At 63.9% G+C, this 27,091-nt stretch overlaps 1 protein-coding gene and 1 long non-coding RNA gene across 2 annotated transcripts; both read right to left on the bottom strand.

Moving 5' to 3' along the window:
- Positions 1-4,161: 4,161 nt before the first annotated feature.
- On the bottom strand, positions 4,162-6,159 carry LOC137460398 (uncharacterized). Its single transcript, XR_010992828.1, has 4 exons — positions 6,073-6,159; positions 5,028-5,190; positions 4,322-4,504; positions 4,162-4,205 (listed from the first exon to the last, which is right to left on the bottom strand). It is a non-coding gene; the product is annotated as an uncharacterized lncRNA (long non-coding RNA).
- A 12,536-nt stretch (positions 6,160-18,695) lies between these two features.
- Positions 18,696-26,309, bottom strand: LOC137460397 (mucin-17-like). The gene is made up of 10 exons (XM_068170770.1): positions 25,423-26,309; positions 25,202-25,309; positions 24,528-24,655; positions 23,086-23,144; positions 22,797-22,945; positions 22,652-22,714; positions 21,462-21,624; positions 20,600-20,755; positions 19,398-19,668; positions 18,696-19,212 (listed from the first exon to the last, which is right to left on the bottom strand). Exons 1-10 carry the CDS (start codon positions 26,291-26,293, stop codon positions 19,174-19,176), a joined length of 2,007 nt encoding a protein of 668 aa, XP_068026871.1. The 5' UTR covers positions 26,294-26,309; the 3' UTR covers positions 18,696-19,173.
- Positions 26,310-27,091: the final 782 nt, after the last annotated feature.

Raw genomic sequence — 27,091 nt, 5'->3', positions numbered from 1 at the left:
CCCCCCTTCCCCACTCCCTCTCTCCTCCCCCCTCCTTCCCCACTGCCCCATTCCTCCCTCCCCCCTCCCCCCTTCCCCTTATCCACCTCCTGGCTCCCCCTCCCCCACCCCCCCTCACACCTCCCCCTCCCCCTCCTCTTTCTCCTCTCCCCCACTCCCTCCACCCCTATTCTCTCCCCCTCTCCCCCCTCTCCCCTCCCTCCTTCCCCCCCCATTTCTACCCTGCCCCCCTCCCCTTCCTTCCCCCCTCCCCAGCCCCCTCCCCCTTCTCCCCTCTCTCCCTCTCCCCAACACCCTCCTCTGCTCTCCCCTCTCCCCCTCCTCCCCTCCCCTCCCCCTCCTCTTTCTCCTATCCCCCACCTCCTCCACCCCTACTCCCTCCCCCTCTCCCTCTCTCCCCTCCCCCCTTGCCCCCCTATTTCTACCCTGCCCCCTCCCCCTCCTCCCCTCCCCCTCCTCCCCTCCCCCTCCTCCCCCATCTTGCCCCCCTCCCCCCCTCCTTTCTCACCTCTCCCCCCTCCCCTTCCTCTTTCCCCCAGCCCCTCCTCACCCCGACCCCCGACCCCCCCATTGCTCCTCTCCCCCTCCCTCCCCTCCCTCCCCCCTTCCCCACCCCTCCCCCCATCTTTCCCCCCTCCTCTCTTCTGACCCCTCCTCACCCCTCCCCGCCATTTCTACCCTCCCCCCCACTCCCTCCCCCTCCTTCCCTTCTCCCCCACCTTCTCCCTCACCTCTGTCCCCACTCCCCCCTCCTCCTTACCCCCCCTTTCCCCTCCCTCCTTCCCCCCTCCTCCCCTCCCTCCCTCCCTCCCTGCCCCTTTCGGTGCCAGCCCAGAAAGCAAACAGGGGTTGGGTGCCAGGGGCTGGCACTGGGGGGGTTGGGTGCCAGGGGCTGGCACTGGGGGGGTTGGGTGCCAGGGGATGGCACTGGGGGGGGTTGGGTGCCAGGGGATGGCACTGGGGGGGTTGGGTGCCAGGGGCTGGCACTGGGGGGGCTGGGTGCCAGGGGGTGGCACTGGGGGGGGTTGGGTGCCAGGGGATGGCACTGGGGGGGTTGGGTGCCAGGGGCTGGGGCTGGGGGGGTTGGGTGCCAGGGGATGGCGCTGGGGGGGTTGGGTGCCAGGGGCTGGCGCTGGGGGGGGTTGGGTGCCAGGGGATGGCACTGGGGGGGGTTGGGTGCCAGGGGATGGCACTGGGGGGGGTTGGGTGGGGCAGGGAAGGTCCTCAGAGCTCCCTTGGGGTTCCTGCGGATGAGGCTGAGGCCTCCTGAGCCCTGCCCTGGGCAAACAGCAGCAGGAGGAGGAGGAGGAGGAGGAAGAGCTCCAGGCCTGGGCTGGGTCCTGCTCAAGCTGTGGTGGCTCCAAGGGGGCCTCAGGACCTCAAGGGTGGTCCTCAGGACCCAACCTTGACCTCCAGATCCCAACCTTGACCTCCAGGACCCCATCCTTGACCTCCAGATCCCAACCTTGACCTCCAGGACCCCAACCTTGACCTCCAGATCCCAACCTTGACCTCCAGACCCATCCTTGACCTCCAGATCCCAACCTTGACCTCCAGACCCCAACCTTGACCTCCAGAACCCAACCTTGACCTCCAGACCTAATCTTGACCTCCAGACCCAACCTTGACCTCCAGGACCCCAACCTTGACCTCCAGACCCCAACCTTGACCTCCAGACCCTCAACCTTGACCTCCAGACCCCAACCTTGACCTCCAGGACCCCAACCTTGACCTCCAGACCCTCAACCTTGACCTCCAGACCCCAACCTTGACCTCCAGGACCCCAACCTTGACCTCCAGACCTAACCTTGACCTCCAGGCTCCATACTTGACCTCCAGGTCCAACCTTGACCTCCAGACCCCATCCTTGACCCTCCAGACCCCAACCTTGACCTCCAGACCCAACCTTGACCTCCAGACCCCAACCTTGACCTCCAGACCCCAACCTTGACCTCCAGGACCCCAACCTTGACCTCCAGACCTAACCTTGACCTCCAGACCTAACCTTGACCTCCAGGCTCCATACTTGACCTCCAGGCCCAACCTTGACCTCCAGACCCAACCTTGACCCTCCAGACCCCATCCTTGACCTCCAGGCCCCCAGGCCCAGCTTCACATCTCCAAGAGGTCCAAGCCTTGGAGCTGAACAAATCTAATTCCCACCAGCAGCAGAGGACAACTTCTGGGCCAGGTGGGGAAGCTCCAGGAGCCACCCAGGAGCCCTCCCTGGAGCCACTCTCCCCTCCCCCACCCCCTCCCAGTCTTCTCCTGCAGCTTCTGAGGTCCTTGGTGGTTGACCTCCTTCCCCCAGCAGCTCCTTGGGGGTTGGTCAGAGGGAGGCTGAGCCTTCTGCCAGGGCCTGAGGGGAGCAGGAGAAGAGCTTGGAGGTCCTGGGCCCAGCATGGGGCTCCCCAAACCCATGCCAGATGTTCCTCATCCCTCTCAACCCATCCCAGAGGCTCCTCAAAGCCATTCCAGATGTTCCTCAAACCCATCCCAGATGTTCTTCATCCCTCTCAACCCATCCCAGATGTTCTTCACCCATCCCAGAGGCTCCTCAAACCCATCCCAGATGTTCTTTATCCCTCTCAACCCATCCCAGATGTTCCTCAACCCATCCCAGAGGCTCCTCAAAGACATTCCAGATGTTCTCCACCTCTCCCAGATGTTCCTCAACCCATCCCAACCCATCCCAGATGTTCTTCACCCATCCTAGAGGCTCCTCAAAGACATCCCAGATGTTCCCCAAGCCATCCAACCCACTCCAGATGTTCCTCAACCCATCCCAACCCATTCCAGATGGTCCTCAAACCCATCCCAGATGTTTCTCAAACCCATCCCAGATGTTCTTCATCCCTCTCAACCCATCCCAGAGGCTCCTCAAAGCCATTCCAGATGTTCTCCACTCATCCCAGATGTTCCTCAAGCCCATCCCAACCCATTCCAGATGTTCTTCATCCCTCTCAATCCCATCCCAGATGTTCCTCAAACCCATCCCAAGGCTTCCTCAACCTATCCCAGTTGTTCCTCAACCCATGCCAGAGGCTCCTCAAACCCATCCCAGATGTTCCTCACCCCTCTCAACCCACCCCAGATGTTCTTCACTCATCCCAGAGGCTCCTCAAAGCCATCCCAGATGTTGTCCTCCCACCCCAACCCACCCCAGATGTTCCTCAACCCATCCCAACCCATCCCAAGGGTCCCTCAAGCCCATCCCAGATGTTCTCCTCCCCTCCCAACCCACCCCAGATGTTCTTCACCCATCCCAGAGGCTCCTCAAGGACATCCCAGGTGGTCCTCAACCCCTCCCAACCCACCCCAGGGGTCCCCCAATCCCACCCCAGGGGTCCCCCAGGCCCACCCCAGCTGTCCCCCAGGCCCACCCCAGGGGTCCTTCCCCCCCTCCCACCCCAGAGGGTGGTCCCAGAGCTGCTGCTTGTCCCCAGCCCAAGGGGGTCCCAAGGGCCACCCCCAGCCCAGGCCCTACCTGGGGTGCTGCTGGGGGGCTGAGGAGCTGCCAGCTCCATCCTGGGCCTGTAGGAGCCATGGGCAGCTGGGAGGAGGAGGAGGAGGAGGGGAAAGAGGAGGAAGATGAAGGTGGAGAGGTCCTGGTGAGGGGGGAGGAGCCTTGGGACCCCCAGCAGGAGATCTTCTCACCTGCAGACCCTCAGCCACTTGTCACCCACAGGACCCCCAGCTGTGGTCCTCAGAACCTCCACCCTTGACCTCCAGGACCCAACCTTGACCTCCAGACCCCAACCTTGACCTCCAGACCCCAACCCTGACCTCCAGGACCCCAACCTTGATCTCCAGACCCCAACCTTGACCTCTAGGCCCCAACCCTGACCTCCAGGCCCCAACCTCAACCTCCAGACCCAAGCTCGACCTCCAGACCCAACCTCGACCTCCAGACCCCAACCTCGACCTCCAGGCCCCAACCTCGACCTCCAGGACCCCAACCTCAACCTCCAGACCCCAACCTCAACCTCCAGGCCCCAACCTCGACCTCCAGACCCAACTTTGACCTCCAGACCCAACCTTGATCTCCAGACCCCAACCTTGATCTCCAGGACCCCAACCTTGACCCTCTGAAGGAGCTTTGTGACCCCCAGCAGGAGCTTTTCTCACCTTGGTGGGCTGCAGACCCTGGGCCATTGACGTGGTAGATGCCAGAGGCTCTGGGGCTGAGCCCCACAAGGTCCTCCCTGTGTGGGGCAGGAGAGGGAGGAGCTCCAGGGGGGGCTCTATGGGGGGACCCCAACCCCTGGTGGTCCCCAAGCCCCCCTGGAGCTCCCCCATGGCCCTCCCCCAACCTTCTCACCTGGGTCCTGCTGCCTGCTGCTTGCTCCTGGGCAGGCAGTTGGTGAGGAGCAGGCAGAGGATGAGGAGGAGGAGGAGCAAGGGCAAGCCCAGGCCCAGCCCCACACCCAGGCCCAGCCCCAGCTGGCTGATGTGCCTCTGGCAGAGCTCTCCCCCAGTCAGGGCCCAGGGCAGGGCTGGGCAGCTGGGGAGGGGGTAGGGGGGGAAGGGTCCTCAGGCAGCCCACACCTCCCCCAGGGCCTCCTGAGAACCTCCCCTGGAGATTAAGGTTTGGGGGTGGAGGCCGAGGGGTAGGGGTGGAGGCCATGGGGGTGGGGATGGAGGCCAGGGGGTGGGGGTGGAGTCTAAAGGGTGGGGGTGGAGGCTAAAGGGTGGGGGTGGAGGCCAGGGTTTAGGATTGGAGGCCAAGGGGTGGCATGGAGGCCAAGGGGTGGAGTTGAGGGCCAAGGGTTGGGGTGGAGGCCAGGGGTTGGGGTTGGAGGCCAGGGGGTGGGGGTGGAGGATAGGGTTTGGGATTGGAGGCCTAGGGGTGGAGTTGAGGGCCAAGGGCTGGGATTGGAGGGCAGGGGTTGGGATTGGAGGCTAAAGGGTGGGGTGGAGGCCAAGGGGTTGGGATTGGAGGCCAGGGGTTGGGATTGGAGGCTAAAGGGTGGGGTGGAGGCCAGGGGTTGGGGGGTGGAGGCCAGGGGTGTGTGGAGGCCACTCACAAGCAGCGAGGTCCTTCCCTGGTGACCTTGCAGAGGCCTCCCTGGCAGTGGAGGCTCTGGGGGAGGTTGGGGCTGCAGCGGGTGGCGCACAGGAGGCTGCTGCCAGCTCCCACCGGGAAGTAGAAGTCCCCGAAGCCAGCAGGGGCCAAGCGGTGACACAGCTCTGCAAGGCACCGCCCCGCATCAGCCCCACCCTGCCCCGCCCTGCCCCACCCACCGGGACCCCCGCTGGCACTGCCCCGCCTCAGCCCTGCCCTGCCCCACCCGGCCCCACCCACTGCCACCTCACCAGCACTGCCCAGCCCACCGCCATCCCACCGGCACCGCCCCGCCTCATCCCCGCCCTGCCCCGCCCACTGCCACCCCACCAGCACCCGCCTCGCCCTGCACTGCCCTGCCCCACCCACTGCCACCCCCGCTGGCCCCCGCCCCGCCTCAGCCCTGCCCACCATCACCCCACTGGCACCGCCCTGCCTCAGCCCTGCCCTGCCCACCATCACTCCACTGGCCACCGCCCTGCCTCAGCCCCACCCCTGCCCCGCCCAGCTCCACCCACCCACCACCCCACCTCAGCCCCACCCTGCCCCACCCACCGCCACCCTGCTGGCACCGCCCTGCCTCAGCCCCGCCCTGCCCTGCCCAGCCCCCCCACCCACCACCACCCCACCTCAGCCCCACCCTGCCCCACCCACCGCCACCCCCGCCCAGCAGCACCCTGCCTCAGCCCCCACCCTGCCCCACCCACCACAAGCCCATTGCCACTGCCCTGCCTCAGCCCCCACTCGGCCCCCGCCTGGCCCCGCCCACTGCCACCCCACCGGCACTGCCCCGCCCTGCCCCGCCCCACCCACTGCCACCCTGCCAGCAGTGCCCCGCCTCAGCCTCACCCCGCCCTGCCCACCGTGCGCACACCAGCACCGCCCCGCCCAGCCAGACCCCGCGCTGACCTCCCCGCCCAGTGGGACCTCCAGGTGACCTCCCACCCATGGTGACCTCCCCCCCCCCCGTTGACCTCCCCCCAGTGCTGTCCCCCCAGTGGCCTCACCGGTGGCATTGAGCTGGGCCCCGGTGTCCCTGGGAGGCCTGGGGGAGGCAGTGCTGAGGCAGAGTCCTCCTAGGGGGCAGCAGCAGGAGCCAGGAGAGCTCCCCCAGGAGCCACCAGGGGCACAGCCCCGCCCCGGGCCCGGGGGTGCTGAGCTCCTACCTGGCTGCCGGCCGCAGCCACCGGGGCTGAGCCGCGGCCCTGCTGGCCTCCAGGAGCTGCCAGACCCGGGGGTCCGGCAGGGCTGAGCCTGGGGCTGCAGCCAAGGGCTGCAGCAGCACTCTGTAGCTGACCAGCACACTGCCCCTGCTGGCCAGGCCCCGGCAGGGGGTGCTCAGCACCCCCCGAGGCCTCCTGGGCCCAGTCCTCAGCCCAGCCCAGCCCAGGGGGTCCTCAGCCCAGCCCAGCCCAAGGGGTCCTCAGTCCAGCCCAAGGGGTCCTCAGCCCAGCCCAAGGGGTCCTCAGCCCAGCCCAGCCTTGGGCTTCCTCAGCCCAGCCTTGGGGCTCCTCAACCCAGTCCAAGGGGTCCTCAGCCCAGCCCAAGGGGTCCTCAGCCCAACCCAAGGGGTCTGCAGCCCCCTCTGGGGGTTCCTCAGCCCCCCCTGGAGGTTCCTCAGCCCCTCCCAGAGTTCCCCCCTCCCCTCCCCTTCCCTCCCCAGCCCCCAGCCCCAGCCCCTGCCCCCACCTGAGGTTCAGCACTTTGGGGGCCTCGGTACCCGGAGACGTTGCTGTAGACCTCGTCCATCTGCAGCCACCCACAGAGAGGTCACCCCCGGGGCTGGGGCTGAGGGAGGGTTTGGGGGTGGGGGAGGGGGGGAGGGGACCTCCTGAGGCCCTTGGGGGGGGGAGGAAGTCCTCACCCTGCGGCTGAAGTCCTGCAGGAAGCTTCTGTGGGCGGCGGAGGAAGGCTCCCGGAGGGCCTCCGAGAACCGAGGGTTGGTGATGCGGAGCAGGAAGGGCACAGAGGAGCCCAGAGCTGGGGGAGGCCAAGGGGGGGCATGGGAGGAGCAAGGGTTGGGGGTGAGGGTCAAGGGTTGGAAGGTGGAGGGTCAAGGGTTGGGGGGTGGAGGGTCAAGGGTTGGGGGGTGGAGGGTCAAGGGTTGGGGGTGGAGGCCAAGGTTTGGGGATTGGAGGGTCAGGGGTTGGGGATTGGAGGGTCAGGGGTTGGGGATTGGAGGGTCAGGGGTTGGGGGTGGTTGCCAAGGGTTGAGGGTGGAGGCCAAGGGTTGAGGGTGGAGGCCAAGGGTTGAGGGTTGGAGGCCAAGGGTTGAGGGTTGGAGGGTCAAGGGTTGAGGGTTGGAGGGTCAAGGGTTGGAGGTGGAGGCCAAGGGTTGGGGGTTGGAGGGTCAAGGGCTGGGGGTTGGAGGGTCAAGGGTTGGGGGTTGGAGGCCAAGGGTTGGGGGTTGGAGGCCAAGGGTTGGGGGTTGGAGGTCAAGGGTTGGAGGTGGAGGCCAAGGGCTGGGGGTTGGAGGGTCAAGGGTTGGGGTGGAGGCCAAGGGCTGGGGGTTGGAGGGTCAAGGGTTGGGGGTTGGAGGGCCAGGGGCTGGGGTTGGAGGGTCAGGGGTTGGGGGTGGTTGCCAAGGGTTGAGGGTGGAGGCCAAGGGTTGAGGGTGGAGGGTCAAGGGTTGGGGGTTGGAGGGTCAAGGGTTGGGGGTTGGAGGGTCAGGGGTTGGGGGTGGTTGCCAAGGGTTGAGGGTGGAGGCCAAGAGTTGGGGGTGGAGGGTCAAGGGTTGGGGTTGGAGGGTCAAGGGTTGGGGGTTGGAGGGTCAGGGGTTGGGTTGGAGGGGTCAGGGGTTGGGGGGTGGTTGCCAAGGGTTGAGGGTGGAGGCCAAGAGTTGGGGGTGGAGGGTCAAGGGTTTGGGTTGGAGGGTCAAGGGGTTGGGGGTTGGAGGCCAAGGGTTGGGGGTTGGAGGGTCAAGGGGTTGGGGGTTGGAGGGTCAAGGGTTGGGGGTTGGAGGTCAGGGGTTAGGGGTGGAGGCCAAGGGTTGGGGGTTGGAGGGTCATGGGTTGGGGGTTTGGAGGTCAGGGGTTGGGGGTTGGAGGTCAGGGGTTGGGGGTTGGAGGTCAGGGGTTGGGGGTTGGAGGGTCATGGGTTGGGTTGGAGGGTCAAGGGCTGGGGGTTGGAGGGTCAAGGGTTGGGGGTGGGAGGGTCAAGGGTTGGGGGTTGGAGGCCAAGGATTGGGGGTTGGAGGGTCAAGGGTTGGGTTGAGGGTCAAGGGTTGGGGGGTTGGAGGCCAAGGGTTGGGGATTGGAGGGTCAGGGGTGGGTGTGGAGGCCTGGGGGTGTGGGCTCAGGGTGGGGGAGGGCTGGGGCTGGGGGTGGTCTGGGGTTAGGGGTGGGCACAGGGGAGGGCTGGGGTGGGGGTGGTCTCGGGATGGGGGTGGGGCAGGGCTGGGGGGTGTGGTGGGATGGAGGTGGGGCTGGGGCTCGGGGTGGGGTTGGTGCAGGGCTGGGGGTGGTCTGGGGTTAGGGCTGAGGTGGGGGGTGGGGCAGGCCTGGGGTGGTCTGGGGTTGGGGGAGGCATGGTGGAGGGCTGGGGTGGGTCTCGGGTGGGGGCGGTCTGGGGTTGGGGGTGGGGTGGGGGTGGTCTCGGGTGGGGGTGGGGGCAGGGCTGGGGGTGGTCTGGAGTTAGGGCTGGGGTGGGGGGTGGTCTTGGGTGGGGGTGGGGCAGGGCTGGGGGTGGTCTGGAGTTAGGGTTTAGGTGGGGGTGGTCTCGGGGGTGGGGGTGGGGGCAGGGCTGGGGGTGGGCTGGGGTTGGGGCTGGGGTGGGGGGTGGTCTCGTGGGGGGGTGGGGCAGGGCCGGGGGTGGGCGTGGCGGAGGGCTGGGGTGGGTCCCGGGGCGGGGCTGGGGGCGGCCGGGGGTCTCTCACCGGCGCTGATGTTGATGGTGGCCGCCGCGAACTGGCAGAGGTCTCCCTCCAGGTTGGGAGGGCAGCGGCAGCCCAGCCCTGTCCACTGCCCCCCGTTGAGGCAGGGGAGCTGCGGGGGGGAAGAGGGAGGGAAGGAGCCCAGGGGATGCTGAGGGCACCCCTGGCACCGCCCCCCAGCCCCCGAGCCCCCCAGCCCCCGAGCCCCCGACGCCCGCCTGCCTGCGGCTCTCCTGCCGGCTGGGTGCCGCCCTCGGGGGAGGGCCTGGAGCACCTGAGGGGGGGCTGGGGAGCCGCTGGCATCAGCTGGGTACTGCGGAGCCACCTACCTGGGGGGATGGTGGTGCCAAGGGTGGTGGTGCCAGGGGTGGTGGTGCCAGGGGTGGGGGGTGGTGCCAGTGCCAGAGGTGCTGATGCCAGAGGAGGTGCCAGGGGTGGTGGTGGTGCCAGTGCCAGGCGTGATGTGGCCAGAGGTGGTGCCAGGGGTGATGAGGCCAGGGGTGATGCCAGGGGCGGTGCCGGGGGCGGTGGTGGCCTGTAGCTGGCAGCGCTGCCCTGCCCAGCCCGGGGGGCAGAGGCAGGAGGTGCCCACGGCGGTGCCACCGTTCTGGCAGGCGCTGGCAGGGTCCCAGCTGGCACAGGCAGGCCCTGCCCAGCCGGGGGGGCAGAGGCAGGAGGTGCCCACGGCGGTGCCACCGTTCTGGCAGGCCCTGGAGGGGTCCCAGAGCTGGCAGCTGGCACCGGAGAAGCCAGGGGGGCAGAGGCAGTGGCTCAGGTTGGCAACCCCCCCATTGAGGCAGGGGACTGGGGAGGGGGGAGAGGGAGGGAGGGAGGAAGGAGAGAGGGAGGGAAGGAGAGAAGAGGAGAGAGGGAGGAAGGAAGGGAGAGGAGGAGAGGGAGGGAGGAAGAAGGGAGGGAGGAAGAAGGGAGGGAGGAAGAAGGGAGGGAGGGAGGAAGAAGGAAGGGAGGAAGAAGGGAGGGAGGGAGGAAGAAGGAAGGGAGGAAGAAGGAAGGGAGGGAGGAGGGAGGGAGGAAGGAGGGAGGGAGGAAGAATGGAGGGAGGAAGAAGGGAGGGAGGAAGAAGGGAGGGAGGAAGAAGGGAGGGAGGAAGAAGGAAGGGAGGAAGAAGGAAGGGAGGAAGAAGGAAGGGAGGAAGAAGGAAGGGAGGAAGAAGGGAGGGAGGGAGGAAGAAGGGAGGGAGGGAGAAGGGAGGGAGGAAGAAGGAAGGGAGGAAGAAGGGAGGGAGGAAGAAGGGAGGGAGGGAGGAAGAAGGGAGGGAGGGAGGGAGGGAGGGAGGAAGAAGGGAGGGAGGGAGGAAGAAGGGAGGGAGGGAGGAAGAAGGGAGGGAGGAAGGAAGAAGGGAGGGAGGAAGGAAGAAGGGAGGGAGGAAGAAGGGAGGGAGGGAGGGAGGGAGGAAGAAGGGAGGGAGGAAGGGTTTAAGGAGGGTGCTCAGGGAGGGGCCAAGTAGGCTCCACCCAGCTCCACCCAACCAGCTCCAACCAGCGCCATCCACCCAGCTCCATCCCTCTTCCCTCTCCATCCCTCCTCTCTATTCCTCCCTCCTCCCTCTCCCTCCTTTCTCCTTTTCCATCCTTCCTCCCTCCTTCCATCATCTCCCTCTCTCTCCCTCCTCCCTTTCCTTCCCTTCTCCTTCTCCATTCCTCCTTCCTCTCCATCACCTCCTTCTCCATCCCTCCTCGCTCCCTCCATCGTCTCCCTCTCCATCCCTCCTCCTTCTCAATCCCTCCTCCATCCCCTCGCTCCTGGAGGTCTCCCCTGGGCACTCACTGGCAGGAGGGCTGGAGCCGTGTGGAAGGAAGAGGCAGAAGGTTGGCACCGAGGCACTGGTGGAGTTGTCCATGAGCCAGGTGGTGTCCTCTATGGCCCAGGTGGTGTCTTCCATGGTCCTGGTGGTGGCCTCCATAGCCCTGGTGGTGGCCTCCATGGTCCTGGTGGAGATCTCCATAGCTCTGGTGGTGTCCTCCATGGCCCAGGTGGAGTTCTCCATAGCTCTGGTGGTGTCCTCCATGGCCCAGGTGGTGTCCTCCATGGCCCTGGTGGAGTTGTCCATGGCCCAGGTGGAGTCCTCCATGGCCCTGGTGGAGTCCTCCATGGCCCAGGTGGAGTCCTCCATGGCCCTGGTGGAGTTCTCCATGGCCCTGGTGGTGTCCTCCATGGCCCTGGTGGAGTTCTCCATGGCCCTGGTGGAGTTGTCCATGGCCCAGGTGGTGTCCTCCATGGCCCTGGTGGAGTTGTCCATGGCCCTGGTGGTGTCCTCCATGGCCCTGGTGGTGTCCTCCATGGCCCTGGTGGAGTTGTCCATGGCCCTGGTGGTGTCTTCCATGGCCCTGGTGGTGACCTCCATAGCTCTGGTGGTGTCCTCCACGGCCCTGGTGGAGTTGTCCATGGCCCTGGTGGTGTCTTCCATGGCCCTGGTGGTGACCTCCATAGCTCTGGTGGTGTCCTCCATGGCCCTGGTGGTCTCTTCCATAGCCCTGGTGGAGTTGTCCATGGACCTGGTGGAGTTGTCCATGACCCAGGTGGTGTCCTCCATGGCCCTGGTGGTGTCCTCTATGGCCCAGGTGGTGTCCTCCATGGCCCTGGTGGTGACCTCCATAGCTCTGGTGGAGTTCTCCATAGCCCTGGTGGTGTCCTCCATGGCCCTGGTGGAGTTCTCCATGACCCAGGTGGAGTTCTCCATAGCCCTGGTGGTGACCTCCGTGGCCCAGGTGGTGTCCTCCATGGCCCTGGTGGAGTTCTCCATGGCTCTGGTGGTGTCCTCCATGGTCTTGGTGGAGTTCTCCATGGCCCTGGTGGTGCCCACGGTGGTGCCTTCCATGGCCTCGGCATTGCTCCCCCTGGTGGTGCCCACGGTGGTGCCCACGGTGGTGCCCGGGGTGGTGCCCACAGCAGTGCCTTCCATGGCCTCGGTGTTGCTCCCCCTGGTGGTGCCCAGGGTGGTGCCCACGGTGGTGCCCAGGGCGGTGCCCGGGGTGGGCAGGGCAGAGCTGTGGCACTCGCAGCGAGGGCCCCAGGTGCCCGGGGGGCAGAGGCAGCCCAGGGCCCCCAGGGTGCCACCCTGCAGGCAGGAGTGGGGCGGCTCCCGGTACTGGCACAGCTCCCCCCGGGTGCCCGGGGGGCACACGCAGGAGGTGCCAAAGGGGCTGCCTCCGTTCTGGCAGGAGCTGGCAGGGTCCCAGCGCTCGCACAGGGCTCCCAGGAAGCCCGGGGAACAGAGGCAGGAGGTGCCCACGGCGGTGCCACCGTTCTGACAGGAGCTGGCAGGGTCCCAGCGCTGGCACAGGGCTCCCAGGAAGCCCGGAGGGCAGAGGCAGGAGGTGCCCACGACGGTGCCACCGTTCTGGCAGGAGGCTGAGGGAGGGAAGCAGAGGTTGGCATGGGGGTGGCATGGGGGGGAGGGGAAGAGCTGCCAGAGGGTGGACTCCAAGGTGAGGTCCAGGCAGGGAGTTGGCAGCTGGGAACCTCCTCAGGTCAACAAGGGCTGAGCCAAGCCTGGGGCTGAGTCAGCAGAACCCAACCCAGCCTGGGGCAGCAGCTCAGGACACTCAGCATCTTCTGAGCCAGCTGGGGACCCTCAGCCGCTTCAGAGACAGCAGGGGACCCTCAGCACCTTCTGAGCCAGCTGGGGACCCTCAGCCCCTTCTCAGCCAGCAGGGGACCCTCAGCCCCTTCTGAGCCAGCTGAGGACCCTCAGCCCCTTCTCAGCCAGCAGGGGACCCTCAGCCCCTTCAGAGACAGCTGAGGACCCTCAGCCCCTTCTCAGCCAGCAGGGGACCCTCAGCCCCTTCAGAGACAGCTGGGGACCCTCAGCCCCTTCTCAGCCAGCAGGGGACCCTCAGCCCCTTCTCAGCCAGCTGAGGACCCTCAGCCCCTTCAGAGACAGCTGAGGACCCTCAGCCCCTTCTCAGCCAGCAGGGGACCCTCAGCCCCTTCTCAGCCAGCTGGGGACCCTCAGCCCCTTCTCAGCCATCAGGGGACCCTCAGCCCCTTCAGAGACAGCTGGGGACCCTCAGCCCCTTCTGAGCCAGCAGGGGACCCTCAGCCCCTTCTCAGCCATCAGGGGACCCTCAGCCCCTTCAGAGACAGCTGAGGACCCTCAGCCCCTTCTGAGCCAGCAGGGGACCCTCAGCCCCTTCTCAGCCAGCAGGGGACCCTCAGCCCCTTCAGAGACAGCTGAGGACCCTCAGCCCCTTCTCAGCCAGCAGGGGACCCTCAGCCCCTTCTCAGCCAGCTGAGGACCCTCAGCCCCTTCTCAGCCAGCTGAGGACCCTCAGCCCCTTCAGAGACAGCTGAGGACCCTCAGCACCTTCTGAGCCAGCAGGGGACCCTCAGCCCCTTCTGGGCCAGCAGGTGACCCTCAGCCCCTTCAGAGACAGCTGAGGACCCTCAGCCCCTTCTCAGCCAGCAGAGGACCCTCAGCCCCTTCTCAGCCAGCTGAGGACCCTCAGCCCCTTCAGAGACAGCTGAGGACCCTCAGCCCCTTCAGAGACAGCTGAGGACCCTCAGCACCTTCTGAGCCAGCAGGGGACCCTCAGCCCCTTCAGAGACAGCTGAGGACCCTCAGCACCTTCTCAGCCAGCAGGGGACCCTCAGCCCCTTCAGAGACAGCTGAGGACCCTCAGCCCCTTCTGGGCCAGCAGGGGACCCTCAGCCCCTTCTCAGCCAGCTGAGGACTCTCAGCCCCTTCAGAGACAGCTGGGGACCCTCAGCCCCTTCTCAGCCAGCAGGGGACCCTCAGCCCCTTCTGGGCCAACAGAGGACCCTCAGCCCCTTCTGGGCCAGCAGGGGACCCTCAGCCCCTTCTGGGCCAACAGAGGACCCTCAGCCCCTTCTGGGCCAGCAGGGGACCCTCAGCCCCTTCAGAGACAGCTGAGGACCCTCAGCCCCTTCTGAGCCAGCAGGGGACCCTCAGCCCCTTCTGGGCCAGCTGAGGACCCTCAGCCCCTTCTGGGCCAGCTGAGGACCCTCAGCCCCTTCTCAGCCAGCAGGGGACCCTCAGCCCCTTCTCAGCCAGCTGAGGACCCTCAGCCCCTTCAGAGCCAGCAGGGGACCCTCAGTGGCCTCCAACCCACAGAGGACCTTCAGTGATCTCCAGCTGACCTCCCAGGGCACCTCCAAGCCCAGAAGGAGCCCAATAAAGCCAACCCCAGGAAGTAGAAGAAGGAAGGCCAAGGAGGGATGCAGCAGGATGGAGACCTCTCCACCTTGGCCTCCTCTTACCTGCCAGAACCTCCATGGGGCTGAAGCAGAAGAAGATGAGGAGGAAGGAGCTGAGATTCATCTTCATCAGCAGCAGCTTGAGGGACTGGGCTGGAGGAGCTGCTGGTGGAGCTTTTAGGGTGGTTGGTCCTCACCAAGTCACCAAGAAGAAGGGTTGGGCCATTACTGAGGTCACCCAGTGCTGGATGCTGAGTCACCTTTATCTGGTGGCCCAAGGGTGTGAGAAGGTCCAGGAGGCTTCCACCACATCCCCTGAGCCAACCCCGAAGACCAGGAGAAGGGAGGGACCAGGAGGTTCTCCAGACACCCTGATAAGATTAGAGGCAGAGGTGGCCAGGGTGGACCTCAGAGGGTTGGGAGGTGGAGGCCTGGGAGAGGGTTGGAGCTCAGGGGGTTGGTGATGGACACCTGGAGAAGGTTGGAGCTCAGAGGGCTGGAGGTCAGAGGGTTGGAGATGGACACCTGGAGAGGGTTGGAGGTCAGAGGTTTGGAGGTCAGAGGGTTGGAGATGGACACCTGGAGAGGGTTGGAGGTCAGGGGGTTGGAGGTCAGAGGGTTGGAGATGGACACCTGGAGAAGGTTGGAGCTCAGAGGTTTGGAGGTCAGAGGGTTGGAGATGGACACCTGGAGAGGGTTGGAGGTCAGGGGGTTGGAGGTCAGGGGGTTGGAGGTCAGGGGGTTGGAGGTCAGGGGGTTGGTGATGGACACTTGGAGAGAGTTGGAGTTCAGAGGGTTGGAGGTCAGATGGTTGGAGTTCAGAGGGTTGGTGATGGAAACCTGGAGAGGATTGGAGCTCAGAGGGTTGGAGATGGACACCTGGAGAGGGTTGGAGCTCAGGGGGTTGGAGATGGACACCTGGAGAGGGTTGGAGCTCAGGGGGTTGGAGATGGACACCTGGAGAGGGTTGGAGCTCAGGGGGTTGGAGATGGACACCTGGAGAGGGTTGGAGCTCAGGGGGTTGGAGATGGACACCTGGAGAGGGCTGGAGCTGAGGGGGCTGGAGCTGAAGGGGCTGGAGCTGAGGGGGTTGGTGATGGACACCTGGAGAGGGCTGGAGCTGAAGGGCCTGGAGCTGAGGGGCCTGGAGCTGAGGGGGCTGGAGCTGAAGGGGGCTGGAGCTGAGGGGGCTGGAGCTGAAGGGGGCTGGAGCTGAAGGGGCTGGAGCTGAGGGGGCTGGAGCTGAGGGGCCTGGAGCTGAAGGGGCTGGAGCTGAGGGGGCTGGAGCTGAGGGGACTGGAGCTGAGGGGGCTGGAGCTGAGGGGGATGGAGCTGAGGGGGCTGGAGCTGAAGGGGCTGGAGCTGAAGGGGCTGGAGCTGAGGGGGCTGGAGCTGAAGGGGCTGGAGCTGAGGGGGCTGGAGCTGAAGGGGCTGGAGCTGAGGGGGATGGAGCTGAGGGGGCTGGAGCTGAAGGGGCTGGAGCTGAGGGGGCTGGAGCTGAGGGGGATGGAGCTGAAGGGGCTGGAGCTGAGGGGGCTGGAGCTGAAGGGGCTGGAGCTGAGGGGGCTGGAGCTGAGGGGGCTGGTGATGCAGCATTTGGCTGGGGCGCTGCCTCGGGGCCGGCACTCCTGCCCCAGGGGCTTGGCCGTTGCGCTCTGGCTTTAGTCTCCTTTGCGGGCTTTGGGGAGCGGCAGGACCCCGGCGGCCTCCAGCGGAGAGCTTGGTGCTGCCCTGCCGCCGCCTCCCCTGCCCGCTCCGGGTGGTGACCCCGGCCGCGGCGCACTGCAGAGCCCCCCGGAGGGACAGGGATGGCTGCGCCTCGCAGCAAAGCTGCCTGCCAGGGAGCGGTGTCGACCCGGCCTGGGGGCCGACGGAAGCAGGCAGGAGGGCAGAGACCTGGCTGCAGGGAGGGCTGGAGCCTGGCACCTGGAACGGAGGGCGGCGGAGACAGCTCCTGCGCTAGGTGTGAGCAGCTCAACTCCCTGCTTCACCTGGTGGCTGGACTGAAGGGAGAGGCTGATGGACTTAGCAGGAAGGGAATGTGAAAGGGAGCTGAACTTGAGCATCCAGGCTCTGCAGGCTGTCCTAGCAGGAAGGAAATGTGAAAGGGAGCTGAACTTGAGCATCCAGGCCCTGCAGGCTGCCCCAGCAGGAGGGGAATGTGAAAGGGAGCTGAACTTGAGCATCCAGGCTCTCCAGGATGCCCCAGCAGGAGGGGAATGTGAAAGGGAGCTGAACATGAGCATCCAGGCTCTGCAGGCTGCCCCAGCAGGAAGGGAATCATAGTATCATAGTGTCACAGTGTCAGTCAGGGTTGGAGGAGACCGCAAAGATCATCTAGTTCCAACCCCTCTGCCATGGACAGGGACACCCCACACTAGATCAGCCTGGCCAGAGCCTCATCCAGCCTGGGCTTAAACACCTCCAGGGACAGGGCCCCAACCACCTCCCTGCACAACCCATTCCAGGGCCTCACCACTCTCATGGGGAAGAACTTCCTCCTCACATCCAGCTTGAATCTCCCCACCTCCAGCTTCATTCCATTCCCCCTAGTCCTATCACTGCTTGAGATCCTCAGCAGTCCCTCCCCAGCCTTCCTGTAGCCCCCTTCAGATCCTGGAAGGCCACAATGAGGTCACCTCAGAGCCTTCTCTTCTGCAGACTGAACAGCCCCAACTCCTTCAGTCTGTCCTCACAGGAGAGGTGCTCCAGCCCTCTGAGACTGTGAGACTGTGACACCCCTGGGTGTAGCCCGTGGGGTCCCATGGACTTGAACACTTTCAGGCTCCTCAGGTGATCACCAACCTGATCCTCACTTACCATGGGCAGTGCTTCCTCCCTGTCCCTGCCATTGTCTTCCATGACCCCAGGAGTGTGGCTGAAGGCCCTGGCAGGGAAGCCTGAGGTAAAGAAGTCATTGAGTCACTCAGCCTGTTCCTCCTCACTTGTGACCATGTCACCAGTTTCCTTCCTGAGGGGGCCCACACCTTCCCTAGGCTGCTTCTTGCCATTCACATACCTGTGGAAGTTCTTAGTGTCCCCTTTAACCTCCCTGGCTGGATTCAGTTCAAACTCTGCTGTGGCTTTCCTGACCAGGTCTCTTGCTACCTGGGCAGCTTCCTTATCTCCCCCCTGTTCTAGCTGTCCTGCCCTCCACTGCCTGGAGAGCTTCCTTTGGAGTGACAGTATGTCCAGCAGCTCCTTGCTCACCCAGGCAGGTCTCCTAGCAGTCTTTCCTGCTTGTCTCTTTGTTGGTATACAGAGCTCCTGGGCACAGAGGAGGTGGTCCTTGAATACTGTGCTCTTTAACATCTCCATTGATGATCTGGAGGAGGGCCTTGAGTCCACCAGCAGTACATTAGCAGATGACAGCAAGCTGGGGGCAGGAGTTGATCTGCTGGAGGGTAGAGAGGCTCTGCAGAGAGACCTCGACAGGCTGGGCAGATGGGCAGAGGCCAAGGGCAGGAGATTGAACACATCCAAGTGCCAGGTGCTGCACATTGGCCACAGCAACCCCAGGCAGTGCTACAGGCTGGGGGCAGAGTGGCTGAGAGCTGCCAAACAGAGAAGGACCTGGGGGGTACTGGTTGATGGTAGGCTGAACATGAGCCAACAATGTGCCCAGGCAGCCAGGAGGGCCAAGGGCATCCTGGCCTGCATCAGGAAGAGTGTGGCCAGCAGGAGCAGGGAGCTCATCCTGCCCTGTGCTCAGCACTGCTCAGGCCACACCTTGAGTCCTGTGTCCAGCTCTGGGCTCCTCAGGTCAGGAAAGAGGTTGAGCTGCTGGAAGGTGTCCAGAGAAGGGCAACAAAGCTGGGGAGGGGTCTGGAGCACAGCCCTGTGAGGAGAGGCTGAGGGAGCTGGGGTTGCTTAGCCTGGAGAAGAGGAGGCTCAGAGGAGACCTTCTTGCTCTCTACAACTACCTGAAGGGAGGCTGTAGCCAGGTGGGGGTTGGTCTCTTCTCCCAGGCAGCCAGCACCAGAACAAGAGGACACAGTCTGAGGCTGTGCCAGGGGAGGCTCAGGCTGGAGGTGAGGAAGAAATTCTTCAGAGAAAGAGAGATTGGCCCTGGGGATGTGCTGCCCAGGGAGGTGGTGGAGTCCCCAGCCCTGGAGGTGTTTAGGAGGAGACTGGGTGAGGTGCTTGGTGCCATGGTTGAGTTGATCAGATGGTGCTGGGGGAGAGGTTGGACTGGGTGATCTTTGAGGTCTCTTCCAACCTGGTCTGGTCTATTCTATTCTATTCTATTCTATTCTATTCTATTCTATTCTATTCTATTCTATTCTATTCTATTCTATTCTATTCTCACCTGGAGAGGGTTCTCAGAGGGTTGGAGCTCAGGGGGTTGGTGATGGAGATGTGGTTGAAGAACTACCCAGTCCCTCCCTGCCCCCCCCCCCCAGTCCCTCCCAGTCCCTCCCACTCCCCTCCCAGTCACTCCCACTACCCTCCAGTCCCTTCCAGTCCCCTCCCAGCCCCCTCCCAGCCCCTGCCCCAGTCCCCCCCACTCCCTCCCAGTCCCTTGGGGCTGTTGCTTTCCAGTCCAACCAGTAAACAACAAATAATTTATTAAGGGAAACTGGGAAGAGGCTGAGCTGGGAGGGTCCCTAACTGGGAGAGGCTCTAACTGGAGCTGCTGGGCTGGGGTTGGGACCTCCTCAGGTCTCAGCAGGCAAATAAATAAAGGACTTGGGGTTGGGGTTGGCTTGGGGCTGGGTTGAGGACCTCCAAGCATCTCCTCCAGCCTTGGGCACGGCCTGCGTGCCACGGCCTGGCCACACCAGCGGCTCCTGGGCCTCCTCTGCTGCGAGGAGACCTCTTGGGTTGAGGTTGGGTTGAGGTTGAGCTGAGGTTGAGCTGAGTTGAGGTTGAGGTTGAGTTGAAGTTGAGTTGAGGTTGAGCTGAGGTTGAGTTAAGGTTGAGATTGAGCTGACGTTGAGTTTGGTCTTCCCTTGAGGGAGAAGAACCTTTGGGTTGAGGTTGACTTGAGGTTAGCTTGAGGCTGCAGATGTCTCCTGGAGGTTCCCTCTGTGGCCCCCAGGATGTCCCTGCTGGAGGCTCAGTGCCTGGTTGCCAGCTGTGGCCTGGAGGTCCTCATCTGGGATGGGAGAAGGAGGAGAAGGGAGAAGGTGAGAGGGGCTTGGAGGTCTCCCAGGAGTTCAGATGGTGCAGGTGGCACCTCCCGGGGTTCAGATGGTGCAGGTGACACCTCCCAGGGGTTCAGATGGTGCTGGTGGCACCTCCCAGGGGTTCAGGATGCCCCAGGAGGAGGCAGGACCTCACCTGGGTGGAGATGTCCACCAGCTCCAAGGAAGGGGAGAAGGTCCTCTGCCCCCCCCCACCCCCAGGCTGGTGCTGGGAGGTGGTGGTTGGAGGCCCCACAGGTCTTCTCCAGGAGCTGGTTGGGGTGCTGGGGGCAGCAGGAGGTCGGTGGCCACCTAGGGGGGGGCTGGTGGTGGCCTGGTTGCTGTAGAGGAAGCCCCAAGGGGAGGTCCAGGTCTGGGGGACAAAGTCCTCCTCATACCAGCGGTCATCAGCCAGCAGCTGGGAGGCTCTGCGGGGGAGAGGGAGGAGAGGACAACACAGGAGGGGTCAGGGGTGGGGAGGAGAATGTGAGGAGATGGTGGAGGGATGGGGGAAGAGATGGGGAGGAGATCCCCCAGGAGGTCTCCCCCAGGTGATCCTCCAGGAGGTGCCCCCAGGATGTTCCTCCCCAGATGGTCTCCCCAGGGTGCTCCTCCCCAGGTGATACCCAAGGTGGTCCCTCCAGGTGGTCCCTCCCAGGACACCCCCCAGGTGGTCTCCCCAGGACATTCCTCCCCAGGACATCCCCCAGGTGGTCTCCCCAGGGCATTCCTCCCCCCAGGACATTCCCCAGGTGGCCTCCCCAGAGTGTTCCTCCCCAGGACATTCCCCAGGTGGTCTCCCCAAGACATTCCTCCCCAGGACATCCCCCAGGTGGTCTCCCCAGAGTGTTCCTCCCCAGGACATCCCCCAGGTGGTCTCCCCAGAGTGTTCCTCCCCAGGACATCCCCCAGGTGGTCTCCCCAGCACGTTCCTCCCCAGGACACCCCTCAGGTGGTCCCCCCCTCAGGTGGTCCCCCCAGGTCATTCCTTCCTAGGACACCCCCCAGGTGGTCTCCCCAGGATGTTCCTCCCCAGGACATCCCCCAGGTGATCTCCCCAGGACATTCCCCCCCAGGACATCCCCCAGGTGGTCTCCCCAGGACATTCCCCCCCAGGACATCCCCCAGGTGGTCTCCCCAGGACATTCCCCCCCAGGACATTCCCCAGGTGGTCTCACCAGGATGTTCCTCCCCAGGACACCCCCCAGGTGGTCCCCCCAGGTCATTCCTTCCTAGGACATCCCCCAGGTGGTCTCCCCCAGGATGTTCCTCCCCAGGATGTTCCTCCCCAGGAGATCCTCCAGGAGGTCCCCCCCAAGGTGGTCTCCCCAAGGTGGTCTCCCCCTGGGTTCTGCTTACCTGTTCCTCCTGCAGCGGTCCCTGGCCAGCAGCAGGGCGAGGAGCAGGGAGGTGAGGAGGAAGATGGTGGCCACCAGCCCCAGCCCCATGGCCACCTTGCTGATGGGGCCTGAGCAGTGCTCCCCTGAGTACCAGTAGAGGTTCTCCTCCCAGCAGCTGCGGACAGGAGGCGGCCAAGGTCACCCTCCCAACCCTCTCCCCACAGCCTCCTCCTCCCAACCCTCTCTCCACAGCCTCCTCCTCCTCCCAACCCTCTCCCCACAGCCTCCTCCTCCCAACCCTCTCCCCACAGCCTCCTCCTCCCAACCCTCTCCCCACAGCCTCCTCCTCCTCCCAACCCTCTCCCCACAGCCTCCTCCTCCCAACCCTCTCTCCACAGCCTCCTCCTCCTCCCAACCCTCTCTCCACAACCTCCTTCTCCTCCCAACCTTCTCTCCACAGCCTCCTCCTCCCAACCCTCTCCCCACAGCCTCCTCCTCCTCCCAACCCTCTCCCCACAGCCTTCTCCTCCTCCCAACCTTCTCCTCCTCCCAACCCTCCCCTCCCAACCTTCTCCTCCTCACAACCCTCTCCTCCCAACCTCCTCCTCCCAACCCTCTCCCCACAGCCTTTTCCTCCTCCCAACCCTCTCCCCAGAACCCTCATCTCCTCCCAACCCTCTCCCCACAACCCTCTCCTCCTCCCAGCCTCCTCCTCTCAACCTTCTCCTCCCAACCCTCTCCCCACAACCCTCTCTTCCTCCCAGCCTCCTCCTCCCAACCCTCTCCTCCCAACCCCATGCCCATGGAGCCCTCCAGCAGCCCAGGCCAGGCTGGTGCTGATGTCCCCCAGGTGTCCCCCAGGTGTCCCCAGGGTTACTCACAAGCACTGAGGACCATCCCTGGTGACACGGCACTGGCCACGGTTGCAGTCCAGGGTGGTGTTGAGGTTGGGGGTGCAGGAGGTGGCACATTGGATGAGGCCCTCGGTGGCCAGGGCGAAGTAGAAGTCCCTGTAGGGCAGGGGGACCCGCTGCTGGCACACCACTGAGGGGGGAGAAGGTGGTGGTCAAGGAGGTGGTCAAGGAGGTGGTCAAGGATGGAGAAAATGGTCAAGAAGGTGGTCAAGGAGCTGGTCAAGGATGGAGATGGTGGACAAGGAGGTGGTGGGGTGGAGAAGGTGGTCAAGGATGGAGAAGGTGGTCAAGGATGGAGAAAGTGGTCAAGGAGGTGCTAGGGGTGGGGATGGTGGTTAAGGAGGTAGTCAAGGATAGAGGAGGTGGTTGAGGAGTGGTTAAGGAGGTGGTCAAGGAGGTGGTGGGATGGAGAAGATGTTCAAGGAGGTGGTCAAAGAGGTGGTGGGGTGAGGATGGTAGTCATGGAGGTCGTCATGGAGGTGGTGGGGTGGGGATGGTGGTCAAGGAGGTGTTCAAGGAGGTGGTGGGGTGGGGATGGTGGTCAAGGAGGTGGTCAAGGAGGTAGTGGGGTGGAGAAGGTGGTCAAGGATGGAGAAAGTGGTCAAGGAGGTGGTGGGGTGGGGATGGTGGTCAAGGAGGTGGTCAAGGATAGAGGAGGTGATAAGGAGGTGGTCAAGGAGGTGGTGGTATGGAGAAGATGTTCAAGGAGGTGGTCAAAGAGGTGGTGGGGTGAGGATGGTGGTCATGGAGGTGGTCAAGGAGGTGGTATGGTGGAGAAGGTGGACAAGGAGGTGGTCAAGGATGGAGAAAGTGGTAGGAGGTGGTCATGGAGGTGGTGGGACGGAGAAGGTGGTCAAGGAGGTGGTGGGGTGAGGATGGTGGTCAAGGATGGAGAATGTGGTTAAGGAGGTAGTCAAGGAGGTGGGGGGGTAGAGAAGAGGGTCAAGGAGGGGGTGGAGTGGTCAAGGAGGTGATCAAGGATGGAGAACGTGGCCAAGGATGGAGATGGTGGTCAAGGAGGTGGTCATGGAGGTGGTCAAGGAGGTGGTGGGGTGGAGAAGGTGGACAAGGAGGTGGTCATGGAGGTGGTCAAGAAGGTGCTAGGGGTGGCCTGGGGGTCCCCTGGGGGCGGCCAGGAGGGTTCCTGAGGTGCTCACCATCGAAGGAGCTGCTGGTGGTGGCGTTGATGGCCCTGGGAGTCTCCTTGAGGCAGAGGACAGCTGTGGGGGGTGAGAGGGAGAAGCCATCAGAGATCCCACCCAGAAGGACCTCTGGAGGTGGTGGTGGTGGAAGGTCACCTACAGGTGTTGTAGACACAGAAGCCCTGGGTCTGCAGGGTCAGGTTCAAGGCCTCCACCAGCTCCACCTTGATCTCCTCCAGCTCCGCCGTGATGTTCGCCTCCTCTGCTATGGTGAAGAGGACCTCATGGTCCACCACCAGGCTGCCATGCCTTGGAGAAGGGACCAAAGGAGGACCTCAGCCCAAAACCCAAGCAGCAGAAGACCTCAAGGTCCACCAAGAGGCTACCAGGCCTCTGGGGAGGGGACCAAGGAGGCCCTCAACCCAAGCCCACCAACAGAAGACCTTCACCTGAGGCTGATGATCTTCACCCCTTGGTAGTTGGGGATCTTGCCATAGATCTCCTTGATCTGCAGAGCCAAAAGGTGATCATGAAGCTACCCCAGGAGAGGACAACGTGGCCCTGGGCCCCAGGGCCTCCTCTCCTTCTGCTGGCCAGGAAGGGGTGGAGGAACCTCCCAACCTTCTCCCCCAACCTTCTCCTCCCAACCTTCTCCCCCCAACCTTCTCCCCCCAACCTTCTCCCCCCAACCTTCTCCTCCCAACCTTCTCCTCCCAACCTTCTCCCCCAAACCTTCTCCTCCCAACCTTCTCCCCCAAACCTTCTCCCCCCAACCTTCTCCCCCAACCTTCTCCCCCAACCTTCTCCCCCCAACCTTCTCCCCCAACCTTCTCCCCCCAACCTTCTCCCCCAACCTTCTCCTCCCAACCTTCTCCTCCCAACCTTCTCCCCCCAACCTTCTCCCCCAACCTTCTTCCCCCAACCTTCTTCCCCCAACCTTCTTCCCCCAACATTCTCCCCCAACATTCTCCCCCAACCTTCTCCCCCAACCTTCTCCTCCCAACCTTCTCCCCCTCCCAACCTTCTCCCCCTCCCAACCTTCTCCTCCTCCCAACCTTCCCCTCCCAACCTTCTCCCCCCAACCTTCTCCCCCCAACCTTCTCCCCCCAACCTTCTCCCCCCAACCTTCTCCTCCCAACCTTCTCCCCCTCCCAACCTTCTCCCCCTCCCAACCTTCTCCCCCTCCCAACCTTCTCCCCCTCCCAACCTTCTCCTCCTCCCAACCTTCTCCTCCCAACCTTCTCCTCCCAACCTTCTCCTCCCAACCTTCTCCTCCCAACCTTCTCCCCCAAACCTTCTCCCCCCAACCTTCTCCCCCCAACCTTCTCCCCCCAACCTTCTCCCCCTCCCAACCTTCTCCCCCTCCCAACCTTCTCCCCCTCCCAACCTTCTCCCCCCAACCTTCTCCTCCTCCCAACCTTCTCCCCCCAACCTTCTCCTCCTCCCAACCTTCTCCCCCCAACCTTCTCCTCCTCCCAACCTTCTCCCCCCCACCTTCTTCTCCCCCCCACCTTCTTCTCCCCCCCACCTTCTTCTCCCCCCCACCTTCTTCTCCCCCCCACCTTCTTCTCCCCCCCACCTTCTTCTCCCCCCCACCTTCTTCTCCCCCCCACCTTCTTCTCCCCCCCACCTTCTTCTCCCCCCAACCTTCTCCTCCCCCCAACCTTCTCCTCCCCCCAACCTTCTCCTCCCCCCAACCTTCTCCTCCCCCCAACCTTCTCCTCCTCCCAACCTTCTCCTCCTCCCAACCTTCTCCTCCTCCCAACCTTCTCCTCCTCCCAACCTTCTCCTCCTCCCAACCTTCTCCTCCTCCCAACCTTCTTCTCCCCTCAACCTTCTTCTCCTCCCACCATGAGATGCTGGAGGCATCTCCCAACCTTCTCCTGCTCACCTCCCTCTGGAAGTGTTCCTCAAAGCTCAGGAAGGCCTTTGAGCTCTGGTCCTGGAGCTCCTCAGTCAGGTTGAAGTTGGTCAGGGTCACCTCCAGCTCCATGATGGCCACCAGCATCCCTGAGGAAGCTGGAGGACAACAGGGGTGGTCAGGACCTCCAGGGAGGCCAAGACCTGGGGCTGTGATGGCCAAGAGAGGTCAGAACCTCCAAGGAGGTCAAGATAAGGACATGTGGCAGCCCAAGGTGGTCCAGAGTTGGGTTCAGGTGGCAAAGGGAGGTCAGAACCTCCTTGGAAGTCAAGAGCTGGGGCTGTGGTGGCCAAGGGAGGTCAGAACCTCTAAGGAGGTCAAGACATGGGGTTGTGGTGGCCAAGGGAGGTCAGAACCTCCAAGGAGGTCGAGATATGGACATGTGGTGGCCCAAGGTGGTCCAGAGTTGGGTTCAGGTGGCCAAGGGAGGTCAGAACCTCCTTGGAGGTCAAGACCTGGGGCTGTGGTGGCCAGGGGAGGTCAGCACCTCTAAGGAGGTCAAGACCTGGGGTTGTGGTGGCCAGCGGAGGTCAGCAGCTGCTTGGAGGTCAAGAGCTGGGGCTGTGGTGGCCAGGGGAGGTCAGGAGCTGCAAGGAGGCCATGCTGGGGAGGCCCCAGAGGAGGTCCCTGGGGGAGGCACTCACGGATGGTGGTGGTGATGGTGCTGGCGGAGTACTGGCAGCGGTCCCCATAGAAGAGCTTGGTGCAGAGGCAGCTGGAGCCCACGAGGGTGCCTCCATTCAGGCACTCAACTGCAGGGCACCAAGGCAGGAGGTCAGCCAGGGCCACAGGGAGGACGCCGCCGAGGGCCGCAGGCTGCCCAGGGGGGAGGGGGCTGCCGGGAGACGCCCAGGCAAGGACTCACCTGCAGGAAGGACTGGAGGAGGGGGTGGGCTGCTGGAGGTGGTGACCTCCATGGTGGTGGTGGAGGCTGTGGAGGTGACCTCCATGGTGGTGGTGGAGGCTGTGGAGGCTGTGGAGGCTGTGGAAACCTCATCCAAGGAGGTGCTGGAAGGTATGGAGGTGACCTCCATGGAGGTTGTGGAGGATGTGGAGGCCTCATCTAAGGTGCTGGAAGGAATGGAGGTGACCTCCATGGAGGTTGTGGAGGATGTGGAGGCCTCAGCTAAGGTGCTGGAAGGAATGGAGGTGACCTCCATGGAGGCTGTGGAGGATGTGGAGGCCTCATCTAAGGTGCTGGAAGGAATGGAGGTGACCTCCATGGAGGTTGTGGAGGATGTGGAGGCCTCATCGGTCGTGCTGGTGACCTCTGTGGAGGGGCCTGGAGCTTTGCTGGTGACCTCCATGGAGCTGGTTGGAGCTGTGAAGGTCTCCTCTGTGGAGGTGGTGAAAGGTATGGAGGTGACCTCTGGAGAGGTGGGGGAGGCTGGGAAGTTCTCCTCTGTGGAGATGGTTGGAGCTGTAGAGGTCTCCTCCATGGAGGTGGAAGGTATGGAGGTGACCTCCATGGAGCTGGTGGAGGCTATGAAAGTCTCCTCTGTGGAGCTAGAAGGACCTGTGGAGGTGACCTCCATGGTATTGGTGACCTCTGGAGAGGTGGTGGAGGCTGAGAAGGTCTCCTCTGTGGAGCTGGTTGGAGCTGTGGAGGTCCCCTCCATGGAGCTGGTGGAAGGCATGGAAGTGACCTCCATGGTGTTGGTGACCTCTGTGGAGGAGCCTGGAGCTGTGCTGGTGACCTCCATGGAGCTGGTTGGAGCTGTGGAGGTCTCATCCATGGAGGTGGATGGTATGGAGGTGACCTCCATGGTGCTGGTGGCCTCTGTGGAGATGCTGGAGGCTGTGAAGGTCTCCTCCACAGTGCTGGTGACCTCCATGGAGCTGGTTGGAGATGTGGAGATCTCCTCCATGGAGGTGCTGGGAGCTGTGGGGGTGACCTCCATGGTGCTGGTGGAGGCTGAGAAGGTCTCCTCTGTGAAGGTGCTGGGAGCTGTGGAAGCCTCATCCAAGGAGGTGCTGGAAGGCATGGAGGTGACCTCCATGGAGGCTGTGGAGGCCTCATCCATGGAGGTGGAAGGTATGGAGGTGACTTCCATGGAGCTGGTGGTGGCTGTGGAGGCCTCATCCAAGGTGCTGGATGGTATAGAGGTGACCTCCATAGAGGCTGTGGAGGCCTCATTCACAGTGCTGGATGGTATGGAGGTGACCTCCATGGAGCTGGTGGAGGCTGTGGAGGCCTCATCCAAGGTGCTGGAAGGTATGGAGGTGACCTCTGTGGTGATGCCTGGAGCTGTGGAGGTCTCCTCCATGAAGCTGGTGGAAGACATGGTGGTGACCTCCATGGTGGTGGTGGAGGCTGGGAAGGTCTCCTCTGTGAAGGTGCTGGGAGCTGTGGAGGTCTCATCCAAGGAGGTGCTGGAAGGTATGGAGGTGACATCCATGGAACCGGTGGAGGCTGTGGAGGCCTCATCCAAGGTGCTGGATGGTATGGAGGTGACCTCCATGGTGCTGGTGGCCTCTGTGGAGATGCTGGAGACTGTGAAGATCTCCTCCACAGTGCTGGTGACCTCCATGGA

The sequence above is a fragment of the Melanerpes formicivorus genome, unplaced genomic scaffold (genome assembly GCF_026170545.1).
Source record: "Melanerpes formicivorus ecotype bairdi unplaced genomic scaffold, bMelFor1.0.p_v2 SCAF_586, whole genome shotgun sequence".
NCBI lineage: Eukaryota > Metazoa > Chordata > Aves > Piciformes > Picidae > Melanerpes > Melanerpes formicivorus.
Note: the sequence above shows the minus strand (reverse complement) of the source record. Positions and strands in the feature narration are given on the sequence as shown.

Excerpts from the sequence above, each read along its gene's own strand:
- LOC137460397 (XM_068170770.1), bottom strand. The coding sequence starts at position 26,293 with ATGGATGAGACCTCCACAGCTCCAACCAGCTCCATGGAGGTCACCAGC. Across the intron at positions 22,946-23,085 it reads GTGAAGATCATCAGCCTCAG|GCATGGCAGCCTGGTGGTGG; the intron begins GTGAAGGTCTTC and ends CCCTTCTCCAAG. Across the intron at positions 22,715-22,796 it reads CTTCTGTGTCTACAACACCT|CTGTCCTCTGCCTCAAGGAG; the intron begins GTAGGTGACCTT and ends CACCCCCCACAG.